The sequence below is a fragment of the Limulus polyphemus genome, unplaced genomic scaffold (genome assembly GCF_000517525.1).
Source record: "Limulus polyphemus unplaced genomic scaffold, Limulus_polyphemus-2.1.2 Scaffold1386, whole genome shotgun sequence".
NCBI lineage: Eukaryota > Metazoa > Arthropoda > Merostomata > Xiphosura > Limulidae > Limulus > Limulus polyphemus.
In genome coordinates this window covers 227,296-250,498 of record NW_013666996.1, presented here as the reverse complement: position 1 = coordinate 250,498, position 23,203 = coordinate 227,296, and the positions used below count along the sequence as shown (strand labels likewise).

Genomic DNA, 23,203 nt, shown 5'->3' with positions numbered 1-23,203 from the left:
AGTGATGCAATCATCATAAAATCTCATCATTCCAGTAGTTTTCTGATGAAGTTATTGATTCTCATGTAAAAAAAAACATTCAATTAAGTTGTTTGATAGAATTGGATTTTTATCAAGTTTTTATTTCTTGATAAGTCTGCAAATTACAAAAATCCACTTAAAAATCTCAGTATCTTACATTATACTACGAAAAATGGTTTTTCTTCATTAGTTTTGAAATATAAGAATGTGTTAAGTCTTTACAACGAAACGTTTGTCATCCATGAATGTCTCCCATTTCAGGTATTTCGAACAGAAAAAATGGGTCAAAACTCTGAATGATCATTTTATTATTCTTTTTTTCTACAATTCTCGTTACGCGTGTTTCAACTTATATTAATCTAAATAAGCTCACGTCCTAATAAATATGAAACAAATCACAGTAAGCACAATTGAAAACAGCACATTAAAAATCATATGATAATTATAACATTTTTCTATTGCACCAATGTCCCACGCCTACATATATATGTATATATAATACACGCATAATTCAAGCATCTTTTGACGATAATAATTTATTTCACCCTGAACACTTAAACAAGGTAAAGATGTAAAACAAAAGTCTACACAATAACGGGAGATAACATACATCACAAACATCTTTTTTCTTTTCATTCAAGGAGAGAACATCATAACTTTACAGAATGCCAAAATTAGTACAGTCTTACTTAAAAATTATCCTAGAGACTAAATCCAACAAATAATTTCATTAAGTAAATTGTGTTAGGCTACATTTTCACATTACTGTAGGTTTGAATGACAAAATCTTAATAGTAAACAAAACAAGTTATTTAGGGATGGAGATTTTACGGACGTTTCTGCATCTAAGCCAACAACAATAATATAGTGGATAATATTTAGTTGTTTTTATTTTGTTTTGTTTTTGTGCACGAAAACATTAGATAACTAGCGCCCTCTCAAAAACTCTTCAACGCAGTTATCTCGATAACACATCTGTGGAACGCTGTGCCTGAAGAATATTTTCGACTCTTGCAGAGGCTGGAGGATAAGGCGGGTAATTGTTTCACAAGGCTGATCACCTTGGCATAAGGTGGCGCCCTCTTCAAGAAATCCCTCATCGCATTCGTCCGAAGTTAAGCCGAAAGTTTTACCCTATTTTAAAAAGTTAAAAAAACATACAATCCACTGCAATGAAAAATACTGTTTTAAGGAGCTTATGAGGAAAACATATAAAATCCGGAGACAGTCTAAGCAAATCAATATGAAAAGTTTCTATTCTCTCAAAACGTTTTAAAAACACCTTTTTTTTATATTTTTACAGAAGTTACTTCTAAACAAAAATGCTACCCAGCGTTATAGTCGAAAACTATCCGATAAACTACTTCTAACATGTATAGGACTTTAAATTTTATGATTTAATTTAATGCCATATCGATTACTAGTATTTTCATAGCTTCGAACGTTTTGGTCCAAACTTAGAGAATGATGTCTCGAATGTTCATTATTTGATCATACATATATTTCTATCAAACCTTTCCAGGTTAAAACAGGAAAATTTATTTTTTTATTTTAGAAATATTACTGAGTATATCATTCTATTTAACGTCAATAAATCATTTCCCAAGATCAGCTAAGTAAAAAGTAATAAATTAAATTTTAGTAAAATTATAATAATAATGTTTTACGTACGGTATTTAATAATTTACAAATTATGTCATAAAGGTGCCTCTGCAACAAGTATTATTTAGAAAAAATAAAATATTACGCCTCAGTAAGTCTCTGATCTAGCGCTTTTTTTTAAGTGTTACGGTGTAGAAATGAAGTGTGTTTTTATAGAGTTTATAAACTACTCAGAAAAAATTGTCTTCGAGTGTTAAGCATAATAAAACCCTTACGATAAATAATTGTTTTGTTAATAAAAAATGTTGTCCTCAAATGTTACATAACCTATGAAAAATCTTACAATAAACAGAACTATAACTCATAAAAGAGGTTAACTTCAAGTGTTACAGAATGTAAGAAAACCCTTGCGACACATAGTTGTTTTATTAACATAAAGTTATCTTCGAATATTACAAAACTTATGTAAAACCTTACAATAAACAGGACTATTGCTCAGAAAAGAGAGTATCTTCAAATGTTACAGAATGTAAGAAAACCCTTGCGACACATAATTGTTTTATTAACATAAAGTTATCTTCGAATATTACAAAACTTATGTAAAACCTTACAATAAACAGGACTATTGCTCAGAAAAGAGAGTATCTTCAAATGTTACAGAATGTAAGAAAACCCTTGCGACACATAGTTGTTTTATTAACATAAAAGTTGTCTTCAAGTATTATAGAACTTATCTAAAACCTTACAATAAACAGGACTATTGCTCAGAAAAGAGAGTATCTTCAAATGTTACAGAATGTAAGAAAACCCTTGCGACACATAATTGTTTTATTAACATAAAAGTTGTCTTCAAGTATTATAGAACTTATGAAAACTCTCACTACACAAAGTTGGTTTACTAAGAAACCCATAGTGTAGCTAATTTGTTATTATATATTTATTTTATTATCGACGTTTGTTTAGGTTACATTTATATTTAAAAATATGCATAGCTTATAGTGTTAGATATGTATTGCGAAACTCCCCCCTATTCTCCAAAGTTGTAATTTTATCCTAATTTTTTAATTTGTAGAAAGCTGCTATTGTTACGTATTAGAATTTCAAATGGTCTGAAATTGAGTTAACTGATAATTTAAATTTAGTAGTTAAATTGTACTTTGGATTTAACATTTAAATATATGCCGATATATAGTCAGTTTATGATATTTACCAACAAGATTGATACACAGTTTTCTTTTTTAACACAAATATGTTTTAATATACACACAACAGTACAATTTACAATAACAATTATTACAAATAGCTATTACAAAAAATGATCTATAAACAAAAGTTTCTCAAACTTACAAACAATATAAAGTCTTCTTTCTAGTCTGGAACTTCCTTGATATCTGGTCGAGGGCTCACGATAAGCGAGTTAATTACGAGTTGATGTAGGTACGATTCGCTTAACGGGAAGCTAGCTAGCTTTGCCCTTGGCCAAACACGCTAGGTTTTCCACCGGTGACGTTAGGTAATGTTTTCGTAAAAATACTAATGTGTGATGAGAATCCACTGAAGTTAAATAAGTTGTAATGTTCAAACTTTGTAAATGCTCCTGGTCAAATATCTGAAGTTTTCCGATTAATAAGCGTTATAAAAATCACAGTTGTATCTTTCGAAGTTTATAGCACATTGATTATAGCGAACTACTAATAGACACACTCTCTGGCGCGTCGCGTTTGTTATATTTCTAGCCGTGGGAAGGTTTTCTAGAAAATTCAGATTACGTAAAAATGCAAATTAAAACGTTTACGTACACACACATATATTTTTTCATTCTTACTCTCGAGAATCTTCTATTTGGTAAATCAAATAAAAAAAAACATAAAATCTTAGTATTGTTTGCAGCTAGACCACTTTTCGTCTTTACCTCTATAAAGAAGAGAGGTTTACCTGTCAAAAACGTTAGAATTTTACCTGTTTTTGTTTCTATATGCTTATCACTTTGTGAACACGAATTCAGACGTTTCTGCATAATAGCTAAGTTTGCCTTCATTACAACTTTACATTTACTATACTTTGCAATAATTTAGCTTCCGTTCCTTTCATAGACTGCTACAAACACCTTTTAGCTACATTTTACTTTACTGCGGGTTTTATTTTCGTTTTTATGTTCCTTTGCTTCAACTCGTAAAACCGTGTCATACACTGAACGCTCATAACTGTTTCATACTCTGTTCACTTTTATAAGTACTATTACTTTACTGTATTGTTTACTTTACATTTAGTTTTATTACATAAAGTTACATGTACGTGAGTCTGTTTGTCTGACCGTGTAAATTTGTTTTCCAAACTGACCAGGATTTAACGATCTAACACATATTGCCTGCAAGAAAGCGCAGCTTAAAAACCGTGCGTGAAAATGACAGAATAAGGAAAATTCAAGCGAAGGGCATGAAAACTACTGCAAATGTTTTTTGCAGGTCACGGCTAGTATTAATTATTACTGGCCATAATAAACAGTCGTAAGTAAAGTAACACGTGATCGTAAAAGAAGAAGACTAAGCCTTATTAATATTACGTTCTCAGTTGAAATATAATTAGTATATGTAGCTGCTTTTGGATAGACCATTATTAACTTTGATTTTGTTTATCTCTGGTTCTAATGTTCAATTGAACATGTAATGCAGTAGCCAGAGAAGATAAATACCTAAAACTGACCATAAGTAATACCTGAAACTACAAAATACTGACGAAAGACAGAGATCTGATGGGTATGCACTTTCTTCATCTATTCCTATCTGTTATTTCAACAACGAATTTAACAATAGTTTAGTAAATCAACTCCTTATTTAACAATAGTTTAGTAAATCAACTCCTTATTTAACAATAGTTTAGTAAATCAAATCCTTATTTAACAATAGTTTAGTAAATCAAGTCCTTATTTAACAATAGTTTAATAGAGTGAAACATTTATTTCATATTAGCTTAATGTAGCACAGTTATTAATTACAATACAGTCCTATATGTAACAGTGGTTTTTGTGTTACACATTGCTTTGTTTAAAAATAGCCTAATCCAACACCGTCCTTGTATTATAGATATCCTTATAGTACAGTTCTTAGTTTAACAATATAATCAAGTAGTAATATTTCATTCAACAAAAGCTTAATTCGAATAGTTTGATTTCAGTTGTCTGATCAGTAAAGATTCTTTTATCCAAACAATGATTTCATTCTTTGTTGACCAGAGAATGCTGAAGTCTGTATCATTAGCTGTTCTGTCAGGGCCGGCCCTAGCGATGGGTGACGTGTGTCCTCGCACAGGGCGCTTACCCCAAAGAGCGCCAAGATCGAAATTACAATTAGCAGTACTTGTCAATTGGGCAATGCCGAATACAAAGCTCCATGTCCCGTCACTCATGTTGTTGCAATGTAGATCCACCATCTTCTATTACCACTTTTTTTAAATAAACATTTGACTTTCATGAAAAGCACTTAAGTTCTTTGTGTTAAAGAAAAGGTCCACATTGTTTTTGGAAGAAAAAAAGACACCTTGCTCACTCTGCAGTGTTGGCTACGTCTATATATATATATATTGGTCTACATTGGTTCCACATTACATCAACATATGTGGCAGGACAGCTAATGACATAAACTACATTCTCTTCTCACCAGGGAATGGACTCACTCTTCGGATAAAAAAAGACACCTTGCTCACTCTGCAGTGTTGGCTACGTCTATATATATTGGTCTACATTGGTTCCACATTACATCAACATACGTGGCAGGACAGCTAATGACATAGACAACATTCTCTTCTCACCAGGGAATGGAATCACTCTTCGGATAAAGGTTTGTTTGGTTGGTTTCGAATTTCGCGCAAAGCTACTCGAGGGGCTGTTTGCGCTAGCCGTCCCTAATTTAGCAGTGAAAGACTATAAGAAGCAGTTAGTCATCACCACCCACCACCAACTCTTGGGCTACTATTTTGCCAACGAATAGCCGGATTGACCGTCACATTATAACGCCCCCACGGCTGAAAGGGCGAGTATGTTTGGTGGGACGGAGATTCGAACCCGCGACCCTCAGATTGCGTTGGATAGAGGAATCGTTACTGATCAGAGACAGTTGAAACCAGAACTAAGCTTAATTCGTATCTTTAAACAGTAGCTGAGCATTGTAAAGTCCTTCTTTAAACAAACTTAATACAATAATATTTCATTCGTCAATAGTACTAGTATTCATAGCAGGAGGGTTACCGGGGTAAGGGGTATCGAACGACCACCCCAGTATTGTGAAAAATCTAAACAGTCCCCTAGCTTGTGATTATTATCATTTTTTTACTAAACCCTTGACTTTCGTGTAAAGCAATTAAATTCTTCGTGTTAAAGAAAAGATCCGCATTTTTTGTAAAAAGACCCCCCCTTACTTTGTATCGCTGGCTACGCGTCTGATCCACAGTCATAATTATAACAAATAACAACTCTAAAAAAATACAAGTTTTCTCGACTGAGAATCTCATCGCTCATTATATATCAATATATAGATCATCACACTCTGCGTAATTAAACTTACACAATAGCTTTCTGACCTTGATCGCTGAACTGTAATAAAAAAAAAGTAAAACGTATTTTTTATATTGTGGCCTCGAGCCTTTTCTGTCAAACATATATAGAATTTAATCTTTATCGTCATGCAAGATATGAACCTCTAACTTTTTATATTTGTAGAATGCGCATGACTGATCGCTCATGATGTCCAGTAAATCAGTTAACAGTAAAACTTCAAAACTGAAATACTGATGTTCTAACAAAACGTTTGAAGTGTCCTAAACCTGCAAATTTTATTAAACGGCGTTGATTGAGTAAGTACTACAATTTCCCAGGTTAAAAATTAACTGTCAGTAAAAAAAAATAACTAAATGTTTTTTGTGGCAGTTCCGATATTTTGTCGTTACAGTTGTATGTTACACTCATTGTAAAATTCGTATAATTTTTATCACGGACTCTTAACGTATTTTCCTACTCAGTAATGATATAATAGTCCACACGAGGGACGTGCTGACTAGTGTTCAACAATATTCTTGCAACAGCAGCGATAAAGTAAAATACCTGTGAAAATGATGTTACTTACGCATGTGTAGCAGACGTCATGCCAGTTACAAGCCTGACGTAACATCTGACGAAACGTTTCATCAGGTAAATAGTAATCTATTGTTGCACAGTCACTGGTCAACAGTTTCAGAGGTGGACAGCTGTCTTCTGAAAACAGATTATGAAATAAGACAATGTAACAAAATTTCAATCATATATACGTATTATAGAAATGTCAAACAACTAAACATCTGACGAAACGTTTCATCAGGTAAATAGTAATCTATTGTTGCACAGTCACTGGTCAACAGTTTCAGAGGTGGACAGCTGTCTTCTGAAAACAGATTATGAAATAAAACAATGTAACAAAATTTCAATCATATATATACGTATTATAGAAATGTCAAACAACTACTTGCACCACTGTATAAAAATTTCAAATGTTAGATTTTGAAACATAATTCCGCATTCATTTATTATATTTTTGATATTTATTCTATATGAAATTATCTCTCCCGGTGGGTCAACAATAAGTTTCCGGACTTACAAAGCTAAAATTCGAGGTTCGATTCACCCCGGTGGACAGAATACAAATAGCCCATTTTGTTGCTTTATTCTAAAAAAAAAAAACTCATATTTTATACCCAGTGACGCAGCGGTAAGTCTGAGGGCTTATAACACTAGAAATCGGGTTTCGTTACCGGCAGTGGGCAGAGCACAAATAACCCATTGTGTAGCTTAGCGTTTAACAACAAACGAGCAAATATGAAATTATCAAACACTTAATATAATCGTGTACAAAATCTTGCATATTTTAAATCTGTTTACTTCAGTTAAATTTACAATACTGGCAAGTCACAACTAGAATTGCTTTGCCAAAAAGTAAATAAAAATATTGGCAATGGTAGACGCGAAAAATTAGTAAGCACGTGTGTTATAAAGTTCATTTTTTTAAATTCTAATAACCATGCTCTCGTCAATAAAAAGGGAAATGAGAACTGCAAGTTATGGGGAAAAACAACCCAGTTCTATAAAAGTAGTGGGTTATGGTAAAAACGTTTGTAAGTTAAAATGAGCAAACATATGCAGTTATCTTAGTATTCGAGAATTATAAAAATCAAGCAGCTGTCAAAACATCTCAGATGCTCTAGTGTAAGAAATACTAGGATCAGCCTACCTTTTTGATTTGGCTGTCCAGTGTTATAACGGTCAAGGTTCTTTAGTACTTTAGAGTTCATATCAACAGCTGGTTGTATGTGGAACACTTTGGATTCTTCATGGTGATCCCCACCTTCTGGTTCTAAAGTCCGAAAAGATGGTGTATTAAGATCCTCTTAGGATTTTTTAATATATATATATATATTTAATAATAGGTCCTACAAAACTTTTTAATAATTTCTTAATAACGTCACTACTGTAGAAACTGTGTTTTAAGCAGTTTTACTTAGTATTAATTTAGAATCTTAGGAATAAGTTGTTTTATAAAACTTTAGTTTTAAGACATGTCTTCTTTTTTTACTTACAGTTTTGTTTCTTGCTATTACAAAATGTTTTGACGTTCATTTTGAGATATTGAATTTAATTTGTTTCATATACATTCCAATTCCAGAAAATACGACTTTTTTACTATAAAACATTACTACTCAACTTTTCCTAGTCAAATAACAAGAGAATCAAGATGTTGGTAATCTTAGAATTAATTGTTCGGATTCGTTAGTCGACTTAGTTATAAAATTAATTGTTTTCGCTATGCATGACTATCGTGGCCTATGGTTAGTGTGCTGAACTGTAGATTTGAAGGTCCATGATTTGAGTCCCTTTAACACACAAAAAAAATCGCTTTGAGGCCATGGGTGCGTTATAAGAGTTGCCCAAAATTAGATCGTCAGTATATGTGAAATACTCGTGAACAGACTTCGAAAATACATAAGAGTATAAAGTAAGTATTTAATAAGCCAGTTGTTTTCTTTCACTAAAGCTATTTACTGGGCCGCGACTGGCCTTCGTTATCTAAAAATGGTTTCTGAGCCAGCAAAGGTTGTGAATCACTGCTCCAGTCTATAAGCTCAAAATTAGGGACTGCTAGCGAAGCCCTTGTGTAGCTTTGGGCGAATATCTGAAACAACGAAACCACTGTGCATGAGTAAGCTCCACCACTTTAACCTCTCTGATATGCCCTGAATTTATACGTATGTGACAGTCTGTTTATCATGGAAGCGTTACTAATTTCACATAAAATTAAAATCTGTGCATTTTATTTTGTTATCTAGATTGTGTTATTTAAAAACAAATCATAACTAAATATCCTGTAAGTCACTAGAACAGTGGTTCTCAAACGTTTTCGTCAGAGGACCACTTCGGAGAGAAAAAAAGACCCCGCGGATAATCTATCGGTCCTACCCCACTTATTTTACACTCTCGTATGGCCTCGGCCGTGGCGTTACGCGTCACTGACTTGGTTTGGACCAACCCGTGGACCACACTTTGAGAACCACTTCAGTAGATTCATCTAGTCACTGACTTGGTTTGGACCAGCCCGTGGACCACACTTTGAGAACCACTTCAGTAGATTCATCTATTACAAAAAATCGGCCGTGGCGTTACGTGTCACTGACTTGGTTTGGACCAACCCGTGGACCACACTTTGAGAACCACTTCAGTAGATTCATCTATTACAAAAAAATAAGTTAAAAAAAACAGAGATGTTGTTGGGCGAATGCTTTGGTTCAAATCTTGTCGTTGATGATCAAAAGAATATCTCTCCATTCTTATTTTCCCAATGACTGAAATCGCTGTTACGTACATGTTCGTTTGTTAAAGTTCTCTAATGCATATCTGGTAATACTCTATGTGAAGCCTAGCTATATATATATACTGGTTTAAAGTGGAATCACCTAGTAGTTTAATATATATATGTCTCAGTAAGTAAGTTAAACGCTGCGTGTAAACTTTTGTGTGTTTTTAATAGTGTAAGTTAGACAAGCACGAGCAACTTTTAGTTTATGTTGTTTTTGTTGTGTATTAAAATATTTGTCAAGATCCATAAAACCGACTACCCGCTTATACTACACATTTATTAATCACACTCAGCCCATCCACCTACCTGCTTATTCCAGCAGTCACCAGAACTTGATTCACCTACCCATCCACCAAATCATTTAACCGTATTCCATTCATCCATCATGCCACTCAATAACTTTCCATTACTGTCAGATTGCAGGCGGCTAATTTATCTATCATGCATTCAGTAATGTGCTCACTTATCTCCGTTCATGCAGTCTCTCATTCCTTTACGTATCTATCGATCCACCTATCACCTTCTTACTGCTATCATGCTTCATCTGACGATTAAGTATCTTAATAAAAACCCTACAGCGTAGTTTCAATTACGAAAATCTCCGTTGTAAGGCTGTCATGTTCAAAGTACACCACTCTTCTTTGAGAGCTTTCTATAATCCATTTAGTGTACGAGTACAATGGTTTCACAGTGCCCATTTCAACAACCAATCACACAGAGTTCCATAGCCGCTGTGTCTAGCGACTTGACCTGTATGTCATTGTACATTCAATGAATTATGTAAATCACGCAGGAAGAAGTGGTGTGCTTTGGATATGAATGACTTAAACTACTCTGCAGGAATATTGTGAAGATGCAAAGGCGTCAGATAGAGCATAACCAGACGTAGCGACATGGACTGAAACGACGTGATGAGCATCTAAAACTGTTTTTATACAACGTACTCAATCTCTGTATGTTCTCTATGCTGAGTAAAAGACAACAAAAACACTATACCGATACTATACATATCCCACTACAAGAAGCCTTGTTTTGTTTTTCGGTCTGCCTTTGTCAGAGGTTAGTGATAGGGAGTAGGATTCTCCGAACCTGGTTTAACTCAGTATTAAGTGATGAATCTAATTATAGACTGGACTTCATATTTCTATTAAGTAGTAATTAGCTGACGGATGTTTTAAATAAAAAGAATATTTGTGAAAAGAAGAAGACAATATTAAGATACCCAGAAAAAAATTGTACGTTAGTTGATTGAAACATTTTTTCGGTCTTCGCCATCGGGTTGTACATTCAAAAACGTCACATTCTAACAAAATAAAAATAAGTTTTTGTTAACTTGGACTCATGCCCAAGTTATATAAGTATATATTACAAATTTCACCTAGCTCTCGCGAATGTTGAACTTTTCTATCTTGTAAAAGAACTTAGAAAAATGGTAAAAAGTGAGATTATATTTGTCATAACAGAATCGTGTTAGGTCTGTTGTATTTTTTATACACAATTCTTCTTGGAAACATTCTAAGGGACCGAACCAAGAATGTAGTGTCTTTTTTTAAAACAATACAACAAACCTAATACTGCAAATTTTATTATAATCACTATTCGCTAGCAAAATTTGAAGTCTAATGTCTGTATCTAATTGTTATGCCCCGGCATGGCCAAATGGTTAGGGCGCTCGACTCGCAATTTGAGGGTCGCTGGTTCGAATCCCCGTCACACCAAACATGCTCGCCCTTTTAGCCGTGGGGGCTTTATAATGTGACGGTCAATCCCACTATGCGTTGGTAAAAGAGTAACCCAAGAGTTGGCGGTGGGTGGTGATGACTTGTTACCGTCCCTCTAGTCTTACACTCTTAACTTAGGGACGGCTAGCGCAGATAGCCCTCGTTTAGCTTTGCGCGAAATTCAAGAACAAACAATCTAATTGTTACTTTATGAGGAGTCTTAGATTTAGTATTTCAATAAAGTTTGCAGTGTCAGTTTCTAGTGTTCTACATCATATTTCTTATTATGCAAATAATAATGTCCGTGACCAAAAATGTAATCGTTTTAAATGTCATATTTAAAAGCGAAATCAAACATAATTAAGTCTACATTTGGTGACTGCTGAGTGACAAATAAATTCTTTACAATTTTCGCACAAGTCAAAGTAACCTGATAATTTATGTTTGGGCTTAAGAATAAATATTCAAAGCAAAAAGGAGATAAGTAATAAAGTACACATTTTTTAAACTCTGTTTATTCAAATGAGTATTCTTCTAAACATAATTTCTTGGCATACCTATCTATTTAAAACTTTTATTTTTTGAAAACAATTGTTTTAAAAACGCTTTATCTTTGATTTTTTATCAAGCTCATTTTCATCAATTTTATGATTCTAACCTGTTATCTTTTCCATAAAAGAAGACCGATCAGGTGTTGTTCTCTCTGTAGACTCATCCTCACCTTCAGAAGAGACTTTTACATTTTCTTGACCTTCTTGTTCAATTTTATCTAAAGCCATATGTAGATGAGCCAACGCTTGTCTAAGGTTATCCAATTCCCTTGCAGCCTCCAGCCTATGAGATATTTTTTCGGCATCCAAGTGAAAGCCCTCAGTGGCGCCCTTTTTCATAATTTTCATTGCTGCACTTAACATACTATTCTCTATTTCTTTTATTTTGTGGGCTGCTTGTTCAAACTGTAATTTTTGAGAAGACAGACTGCCTTTCTTTTCATTTCCATCCTTTATAATTATGCTTTCTTGTTTTGTTGCTTTGCCATCTGCTACATTCTCGTTCTTATTTACATTTTTTTTCACTTGTTTTTTATCTATTTTGCTTACGCTCTTTTCTTCATTCCCAGCATGCTGAAGGAAATCTTCAATGTCTTTGGATAACACTGAAGTCCAATTATTACTTCTCTTTTTTCTTAAAGTGTTTAGTGCTTTGGCCATGTTCTTAATATACTCTTTCCTCAACCATTTTTCGAAATCTTCTTTTATATCTGGATCTTTGGATTTTTTCTGTTCTGTAGTCGATATTTCTGTTGTTATTTTAGAAAAATCATTTTTTATGCTTTCTTCGCTATGAACTGGTAGCTCATCTGTTTCGTTTTTCCCACTTTTTGTTCTAGATGGCTTTTCACCTTGGTATTCAATACGTCTTTTTTTAAAAGCTCTTTTATCTCCATCATCTTCGAATATATTTCTTAGCTCACTCATTGTTGCTGATTTGCCATTGGTGGCAAATTTATAATCCCTTTTATTCAGAGTTATATGTTTTGTTTTTCCAAATAATGGTGGCAACTCTTCGAGACCAAGATTGGAAATTGTCTCTTCGTCTATGTTAGCATCTTTACCTTCACCAACAGAATTTTCAAAACGATTTGTAAATGGTTCGTTCCTCATATTACGCCGTTGACTTTCAGAAGTCAAATACTTGAAAACGTCTTCACTGTCGTCCTTTTCCTTGTTCATTAATAACATGGTTCGACTTAAAGGATCATTCAAGCTTTTCCTTTTGGTCATGCTCATTGCTTGTAAAAATTCACGCATTTCACCTGGTTCTATTACAGTTTGCTTTAAACTTGGAAATTTTCTATTTTCTTGAAGCTTTGGTTGTGACCTCTCTGATGTTGAAAGGGGGAAAAAGTCAGCATATTCAGTGTCTTCACCTTTGAAAATCTCTAAAGAAAGATAGTTGATTTTATACAAAAGAATAACGTTATATAAAAAACTTGCTAAAAATAAGTGTTTTATTAATTTACAAAACAATTGTTTTCAGCACCTATGGGAAAAACTTTCAAAAAACTTAAGAATTATTGGATAATTTCAGTTTTAACACTAGGTCGGTATTTGACCGTTTTTCAAATGTCAGATTAAAATAACGAAACCGTTTGAGTAAGCATGGATAAGTTATGTTATGCATGAATTATATAACGGATTAACTTTTTAGCGATAGGGTTTTAAGAGTACTCCATCCACACATACACACACATATGTAAATAAATGTGTGTGTGTGTACTAGACAAAAATGTCAACAACAGGTTTTTAGGGTGCACAGTTACTCTTCAAGATGAAAAAGATTTGTAGTTTCATACAAAATTAATCAGAAATTGTGTAATTGATAAAAAACCCTACAATGGAAATACGCTAAGTATCAAGGGATAGCGAAATTAATGATGTGTAAAATGAAGCAACAGAAAAACTGAAGAGAGTCAATTGTACTACTTAACTCGCCTTCTTTAATAATTTATTTTCATGACACCACATACAAAGAGATAATACGAGTTTCGTTTATAGACAAGTACAAATGTGTTATTTTTTCTATGGGACTGAATCGGAAATTAATGTTTCATGTCCAGGGGTCACAAGGAGGCAAAGGGGGGGGGGAGCAGAATTGAATATTGTAGGAAGGTTGATAAGCCATAGACAAAATATTGAAACATATAAACAAGCTTAAGCAAAGAATTTGGGTTATAACATAGGTAGAGTGGAGATGTACACGAGAGACCTCCACAAAAAAATGATTTTATCCACTACTTAAACTTGATTATCCCATCCCTAGAAAAATATTTGTGTAAGTGGCCACCTTTCTAAGAAACCCTATGGTTATGAAACGTAATAATCCAATATATGGGAAACAGGTGCAAGGTCAGAAAGAAAACTTCAGGTTCAGCGTGGGTTTGAGAAAGGAATATCATAGAGTCGATAGACTATACATATAGGGATGGCCAAGGTGCTCAATAGGTATAATACAAATATGCACGCTAAAAAATCAAAAATGACAGAGAGTTTTACTTTAAAAAATGGTTGTCACTCACTTTTATTTGTTTCTCTAGCCAACAAGCCTAAAAAAGAAAGCAAGAAACCACTGTACCTGTTTCTGGGCAGTGCACGGTGTTCTGGCTTAGTCGTAATAAATAAAAATCACAATTTTAGCGTAAGCGGTTTTATCATTACCCCTTGCAGTTAGCTTTTTTACAGATATCTAATGTTCCTTTAAAAAGCTTAAATACAGGGTGAACGATGAAACAGGAATTAGCAGCCAATAATAGATGAACATTAAGAAGCTAACTCCTATATTATGTCCGAAGTAAAGGAGTACAAAAATTCAGTATGCATATATTTAATATCAAATTCTATTACACATTCATAGAATACACTAACTTTTATTCAGAGGGGAAAACAAGTAATAAAAACATTTTGTAAATGTAAAATGATGTAGGGATGACAGTGTCAAAAAAGAATGCAAACAAGAATTTAGGGATTCGATGACAAGGCACCCACTTTGAGACTAATAATGCCATTTCCAAGCATTATAAGAATATTGGGATGATACAGCTATACATAGATTATCGCTACATGACTTTCAACATTAAAATTTAATGTTACACTGTAAAATGCATAATTGACTTCAATATTACTGTAGTTGAAAGTTATATATTCCTGACTGTTGGTATTCAGTTTGTTTATCATAATATTATGGTCATGTCAAAGTAGGCATCAGTGTAGTGTAACTCAGAACCTAGGACTTACGTACAAGGAAAACCAAGTTGAGTGAAAACATGTCTTGATTATTACAAACTCTCGCTACATGGTCGGTCGAATTTACCGAACTCGAAACCATTTTGTACTCGTGCATTTTACTGTGTAACATTAAATTTTAATATTGAAAATCGTGTAGGGATGATCTATTTATAGCTGTATCATCCCCATATTCTTCGTGCATTGTTTTTGGCAATGTCATCCCTACATCGTTTTACATTTACAAAATATTTTTATTACTTGCAAAAGACGAAAGTACAAACGAAGATGCGAGAGAGAGCGAATAAACCGAGAGAGGCAAAAAAAGGAAATGATAGGCTGCCAATAAGCAATAAAACCTATTTCTAAATCTATGTGTAATTGACCATCAGTAACAAACAGCAATTTGTGTTTACATTGATATGAGTCAATTCCTGATAGGGTGTGTGTGTGTGTTTTATTGTAGCAAAGCCACATCAGGGTATCTGCTGTGTCCACCAAGGGGAATCTAACCCCTGATTTTAGCTTTGTAAATCTAAATACTTACTCTGTTCCACCGGGGTACTCCTGAAAAGAATAAGTACAATCTAAAGAAAGTTGGTGGACATCAGAAGGGAAAGCAAAGTGCTAATATAGCATAATGTAACAGTAAAATTCTCATTTTCAAATTCGCCAGCCATTTTGCTGTAAGAGTCAATCCTATAACCTTTTAACTTTCTTGGGCTAAATAAAAACACAGTCAGTTTTCGGATTATAGGATGCTAAACTTGGAAATGTGTTGCTATATCATCACCTTCATAAGAATATAGGAATAAACACCTGAAGAATTCCCCATGGAAATACGTTGACTACATGGGAAATCAGTTTCATAGAAAATCTATGTTCAAGTACTAAGTTACCTATGAGAAGTGTACGGTGAATGCGTTATAGGTACACACAATGACAAAACTTGGAAAGTTGGTCACTTCACACACAAGTGAAATAAAGTGTTTTATTAGCTGCAATCACTACATTAGATGTACACACACGTGTGCATGCGTGTAACAGTAAGTCTCATACAACACAGGTCGAATGTTTCATTCATTGCGCAATCTAGAATGTCTTTTTTCTTAACAAAATCCGAATCAGTTTACCGAATCTGATATACCTGTAAAAATCTGTTTGTTGAATTTCGCGCAAAGCAACACGAGAGCTATTTATATTAGCCGTTCCTAATTTTGAAGCGATAGACTAGAGTGAACCTGTATAAATATAATTATGACTATTACAATTTAATATAAATATATATATATATATATATGATAACTTTAATTGCTTTATAACTTTTAAAACGTTTGTAATCTTTATACAATGTCAATGACATCAAATTTACAGAGATATAACATTTTAAAATACTATATTTCTACATTTCTTTTTGTACTAATTATAAGTATCCACAATATGCATATATACTAACCATTTTCACCGTTCTCCTTCCATGCACGAGTCTTCTGTCTTTCGTTAAACTCTCGACCAGGCTCGTCTACGTCTGCCCATTTTCTGTTGCCCATATAGGTGTCACTGAAAGCTGGTGCAAAGTTGAATCTCTGTTTTGTCCAAAAAGAGGACTCTGTGGGTGGCGATCGAAGTCCCAGTGAGTAGACTGAACGTTTGTAAGCGTTTTCTTGGTCATAATCATTTCTATCTATAAAAGATTTGGCATCTTCATCCGATATTGGAAAACGTTGATGTCTTATTAACTGATTGTATGGGTCCTGATGTCGACTAACTGCTTCCTTTTGCGCCATCTGGCGGTCGAGTTCATGAAGTGTACGGAGCAGTTTGTTTGAGATTCCAGCAGCGAAGAGTCCATCAGAGGGAGCTACATCCTCAGAAACGACATATGCTTGTTTTTTCTTCAGATCGCGGAATGTTGTGTACTCTTTTGTTCTATCTGTATCAGGTACTGATTGGTGCACCAAGCTGAAAGGATAAGGAACTGCATATTGGTCATAGTCCACAGCATCCAATAGGTTTCCTCGTCTCTCAGGAGAATTTTGATAGGCGTGGATCTCATCCAATGAAAGTCCTTTTACCAAATGTAAGCACATTAAAAGGAAAAGACCTTTCATTTTGTTGATATACTGGAGCAGCTATAAAATAAATTCACGAAATTAAAGCAGATCACAATGACCCATAGATCCAAAGATAAGCATTTGTATTTCGTTGCAAGATGTTTTAATGAACCCATATAATAATAAATAATATAATCATAATAATAATTAACAGCTCAGCATTAGCCCTGTGAGCTTATAAAGATAAAAATCAGGTTTCAATACCCGTTATGGACAGAGCACAGATAGCCCTTTGTGTAGTTTTTGCTTCACAACAAACAAACAAACAAATAATGTTTTATGCACCGAATACTAGCTTTTTTTTCAGGTAAAGTTTATAATAAACATTTTTTTAGTTAATTAGCTTCGTCATAAAACAAAAACATAGACTACTTAACTGGATATTAAAAAAACAAAATTTCCAAAGTTCTAAAGAGAACTCCAAATAATCCATCTTTTTTTATAATGTAGATAGATAAACTTACAAATTATTTTAAGAAATAAACAGTAGAATCAAGTGTGTGTGTGTGTGTGTATAAGCAAACAATGGAGATATAAAGATGTTACACAACGTATAACATCTTTTAACTAAAACAACAACGAAAGACAGGAAATAGCAGACTTAATTTGGACCCACGTAAATAAATATTTGCTTAGATTAGTTCTGACATTTCTCCACAGAACACACTTTACTTGGATTATTTCTTGAAACGAAAGACAGGAAATAGCAGACTTACTTTGGTCCCACGTAAATAAATGTTTGCTCAGATTAGTTCTGACATTTCTCCACAGAACACACTTTACTTAGATTATTTCCACGTAAATAAATGTTTGCTTAGATTAGTTCTGACATTTCTCCACAGAACACACTTTACTTGGATTATTTCCACGTAAATAAATGTTTGCTTAGATTAGTTCTGACATTTCTCCACAGAACACACTTTACTTGGATTATTTCATGTAAATAAATGTTTGCTTAGATTAGTTCTGACATTTCTCCACAGAACACACTTTACTTGGATTATTTCCATGTAAATAAATGTTTGCTTAGATTAGTTCTGACATTTCTACACAGAACACACTTTACTTGGATTATTTCTTGACAAATTATCCACATGATCTAGTTAGTGTTTTACTGCTTCTGACAAGTCTCTGTACAGCTTGCAAGATGTGTCTGGAGTATTTCTGATAAGACACATAACTGTTATCGTTGCTTGTAATATTAGTTCGATATGCTTCCCAGTGTGCTTGTGTGTAGACATTGAAGGCTTGAGAAGAAGTCGTAAATATGACTATTAATCGCAGAATACATCTTAACGGGTTATAACTTCTTAATCGAAATTTTATTTTACTTAAAACGGGACAAAGTTTTAGATAATAGAACCTTACGTTATGCTTGAAAACTATGAGTTACTGTGGTTGTGATACTTTTCGAAGAACGTGTTTATCATTTGCCCGTTGTTCCTGTGGTATTTAAACAGTGTTACGTTAATTAGAACAATGTCAATAATCATGCGTGATATATCACGAAAACAGTGTGATCGTTACTAATACATCTCAATCGCTTCTGTCATACAATTAATTCGGTAAGCTTCAGAATTCAATGCTCTGCCCCCGCGGCGAACAGTACTCGGGTCGTTGTGCAGCTTTGTGCTAGAACGAACAAACTATTTATCATATATTGAACAGCAAATATCAGTAAAATACATGAACTAAATTGTTATGTCTGGTCAGTTCTTCTACGGGGATGCGAAAGTTGGACAATTAGTAAACCTATACAAAGCAGATTAGAAGCAGTGGAAAAGTGTTACATTAGGAGGATGCTGAGAATATCTCGGAAACAAAAAATGACAAAAGAAGAAGCGTTACAAAGGGCAAGAGTTCAGAGGTCTCTTATGAAAGTAATAAAGAATAAGCCACTTCAGTTTTTAGGACTCATTATGAGAAGAGAGGTTAAAGAAAATATTGTAATAACAAGCAAAATTGAAGGGAAGAAAAGCAGAAAAAGACAAAGGCTCAAATACATGAATAACATCAGTAACTGGATAGAAAATAGAAATACCAACATAGGCCCTCTACAGGCTACCAGAGATTAAAATGGATGGGTGGTCATGATCGCCAATGTCTGTAGCATACGATACATATAGCAAGGAAGCAAATATTAACAAATCCTATTTTTAGTTTCTTAGTTAGCATCTATAGGAGACGAATAACTCTAAAGAATTTTACACACTTTATTCTACAGATAGTACGTAATAGCTTTTCGTCTGCCACTTACAAAGTAAATTTACGTATTTTTTTGTGTTTCAGATATATATAACTGAATAAATATAATTAAATATTAAAGGTGGAATAAGAATGATGCAATATAGATCATAATACAAAACAAACTTCCTTTAAAAACATGTTTAACATAATCCTAACACGCTTCCCCTATTAAAGTTCTACTTAATACGATAAGTTTCCTTTAGAAAACATGTTTAAGGCTCTTCCCTATTAACCCTCCATTCCAAACATACAATAGCCGAGATAATTATGTGAACATGTTGATTTTCGCACAAAGCAACTCAAGAGCTATCTGCGTTAGCCGTCCTTAAATTTGAATTGATAGACAAGAGGGAAGATAACAAATCAACACCACCGCCAACTCGTAGACTATTAAAATCGAATAGTTGGATTTGGTCGTCATTTTTAAAACGCGACCACGGCCCTAAAGTGCAAGGCGCGAATTTTTATTTATTTTTTTCGGTAACGGGGTGTGAACCACAGAATTCCGGATATACAGTCCAACATGCTAGCTACTGGGCCGCATTCAGCTCTTATAACTATGACATGTATATCTATTTGCAGTGATATTGGAAAATAAATCTGCGTCTCCTTATATATCACTCGTTATAGTTGTTTAATTACGTGGTCATAATGTACATTTTCCTACAAGTGCAAATTATCTTGATATATTAGGAATGACGATGGCTAAAAATATCGACTAATTTAGAAACATTCTCTTAACTTCTATGTGCATTATTAATTATTCTAGCCACCAGAGCTCACTCGTATTATAGAAATGCGTGGTTCCTCGCCTTCATCCATTCTTTTAAAGTTGCAAAGGTTGTGTAAATGTGCTAAAACACCGGTTTAGTGCTACACTTGAAGGGAAGAGAAAGCCTTTATGATACATAACTTCAGAAATTGTATGCGTCTTCATTTAACACCAACACAAAAATGGCTGAAATAAGAGATTTTATAACTAGAATACGAGTTAACGAAAATGATAACTTAGAAGAAATATGATCCTTTTTTTACTCAGGGTTTCACTACAACTTCATAAACTATATAACGTCATTTGAAACGTTATTTTCTGTATCTACCTGTGAAAAAAATAATAAAACATAAAGAACAAAATCAATTATGTCCGCTCAGTCCATCAGTCCATGTAGATGCCATATGTAATCCTAAACCCAGTAACTTCGATAAGAATAGCTACTATAACTTTGAACGAAAATTTCCAAAAATTGTTAACCTATTCGACAAAAATTATTGTGGTATATTACGTGATCATGGGTTGTTGTTGTTGTTTGTAATTAAGCACAAAGCTACACAATGGGCTATCTGTGCTCTGCCCACCACGGGTATAGAAACCCGGATTCTAGCGTTGTAAGTCCGCAGACATACCGCTGTGCCACTGGGGGGCATCATGGGTTGCTTATGAAGCTCCGTTGGTGTCCCTGTAGCAACCACGGTACGTGTAACCCATGATAAAACGAAGCTAGTTTTTAAAATGATTTTAATACAGTTTTAGCAGCAAAAGTTCATATATAATTAAAATTCTTTGCCAGGAATTTAAGAAACCAAATGTTTCCTCCTGCTAACAAATGCTTAAACATATACGTGTGTTAGATTCAGCTGCAGTGTTCTAAAGCTTTTATTTATTAACGGCCTTGACTAAATAACTGGCTAAAATATTAGCATACCGAAATATGATGATTTAATCACTTTGTAAAGTGTAACTTGTCAATAAGCGAAGCTACGATTGTAAAATTTACCGTTAATCTATGGCTGCCCGCCGGCAGTGACTGTTCTTACGTAATTCTGGTAATATATAAATAGACAAGTATCCGACCTCTGAACTTTATCCGAGCGTTAGCGAAATTGTAAAAATATATAGATAAAACTTACCACAAACATGTAAGGCTCAAAAATACAACACCAAAATCAAAACACTGAAAATTTGAGGCTTAAATTCACTTTCAGATAAAAAGCAGTCTCTTATGGAGTCTCGATGGTTCGTGGTTGTGACGTCACCAATCAATATATTCCGCAGTGAAACAGCAGCCCTACTGAGACTGCGTCGGCTCCCAACACGGATTTTCAACGTTCCGGGTACTCATTAATTTGTCAACCGCACTGTGGCGTTAAAGTAAACATACATATTTATATTTTTTTCTTTACTCAGAAACATTTAAAGAAGATCGGTAGTAAAATAGTTTTATAATCTTAAAACAAAATATCGCATCTGCTTCTTTGACATTCACTCTTTTGAGGGAAAAAAAAAACGCGAAAAACAGTTATACTAATAGAATTCATTAACACAAATAACAAACAAGTGTAAACAACTAGAGCGTGATAAAAGCAGAAATTACTAAAGAAAGTGATTAAAATCTCTGTAAGAAAGATAATTATCGTGTCGGCCAAACGATTTTAACCGTGACTCTCTTAACAATTATTTTAAACATTTCCAACCTTCGTGTGAAAAGGTACTTTAACAGATTGAAAATCTATTTGCAGCTTACGTGTAATGCCATTCACAAACTATTCTTGTAAACCAATGGATGAGGATGAGTACAATGACATGGAAGATATCATGATAGTGAGGAACACAAAACGTCTGTTTTATAGATTATTGACTCAAAAATGGACTAGGGATTTTATATATATATATAGTCATCTCCAAATAAAACAAAATAAAAAATCATGAGTAATTAATAAGGTTCAAAAAGATGGTGCTTTTATATAATGATATGGAATATTACAGATACAAGTTTTTCAGCTCAGATATTTAAGGGAAGACCTTTAATATTTCCTTGTTTTGTTTTTTATCTAACGACTCAGGAATTACTGTGAAATAAATGTTCTATAAGTAGTATGAGAGAACAGTTGGAACCAGTTTTTGGCTTCTATAATAAAAACAAGTGTTAACGTTATAGTCGGAACCTCATCTGGTAAGATAATTTATTTACGATAAAGATATTAACGAAAGAAAGATTCATAAACTATAAAATAATATTTAGACTTTGTTCCGGATTACCCTCGTCAAGGTCACAAGACTCCATCATCATGCAGGTCAACCCTGGAGGGTACCTAATTTGACTATGTTCTATTGATATCCCCACCCTCTTGTCAAATACCAAGCAAAGTTAGTCTATCTCAATATTTACTGCTGAGTAACCAAAGAATCTGGCCATGAAACCGCATGCAGTAAGCATCATCAAACAGCATAAAGTTATTTAAGACACACAATATTAAATACAAATTTAAATATACTTGTGCTCAAAAGATCGAGTCTGACAAATGACAAAAGTATTTTATCTGATAACCACCAGGGTATCTTGCTGGTTTTGGAACCCACACTATGTAAGGAATGGATGCATTCATTATTTCACTTTCTGATGAAGTGTACGATAATTATAATTGGATTTTTAAACAGATAAATAATCATATAAATGCATAAAATACTTCAAAATATCGTGTTTAGAGAAATTATGTCAAGCGTTTTGACTGTAATTACCCTTCATTACTATATATATATATGTGTGTGTGTGTGTATGGCAGTTCCTGTGCAAAATTTGTATGTGTTGTTCAACCTTAGCATCTGTGAAAGAAATTAAACTTATATGCTTTTAACTTGTGGAGGACCAAATGGTCAAAATTAGGATTGTTGTCTGTTTTAACTTGTGGAGGACCAAATGGTCAAAATTAGGATTGGTGTCTGTTTTAACTTGTGGAGGACCAAATGGTCAAAATTAAGATTGGTGTCTGTTTTAACTTGTGGAGGACCAAATGGTCAAAATTAAGATTGGTGTCTGTTTTAACTTGTGGAGGACCAAATGGTC

General features: G+C 33.7%; 1 protein-coding gene and 1 long non-coding RNA gene across 2 annotated transcripts; both read right to left on the bottom strand.

Annotated features, from left to right (window-relative positions):
• Positions 1 to 311: 311 nt before the first annotated feature.
• LOC111086746 lies at positions 312 to 6,889 on the bottom strand. The gene is made up of 2 exons (XR_002611475.1): positions 6,741 to 6,889; positions 312 to 1,155 (listed from the first exon to the last, which is right to left on the bottom strand). It is a non-coding gene; the product is annotated as an uncharacterized LOC111086746 (long non-coding RNA).
• Positions 6,890 to 6,924: 35 nt separating this feature from the next.
• LOC106463367 lies at positions 6,925 to 21,415 on the bottom strand. The gene is made up of 5 exons (XM_022390845.1): positions 21,270 to 21,415; positions 16,457 to 17,132; positions 11,877 to 13,160; positions 7,878 to 8,000; positions 6,925 to 7,034 (listed from the first exon to the last, which is right to left on the bottom strand). The coding sequence occupies exons 1-5, from the start codon at positions 21,276 to 21,278 to the stop codon at positions 6,925 to 6,927; spliced, it is 2,202 nt and encodes a 733-aa protein (XP_022246553.1). The 5' UTR covers positions 21,279 to 21,415.
• Between the last annotated feature and the right edge of the window lie 1,788 nt (positions 21,416 to 23,203).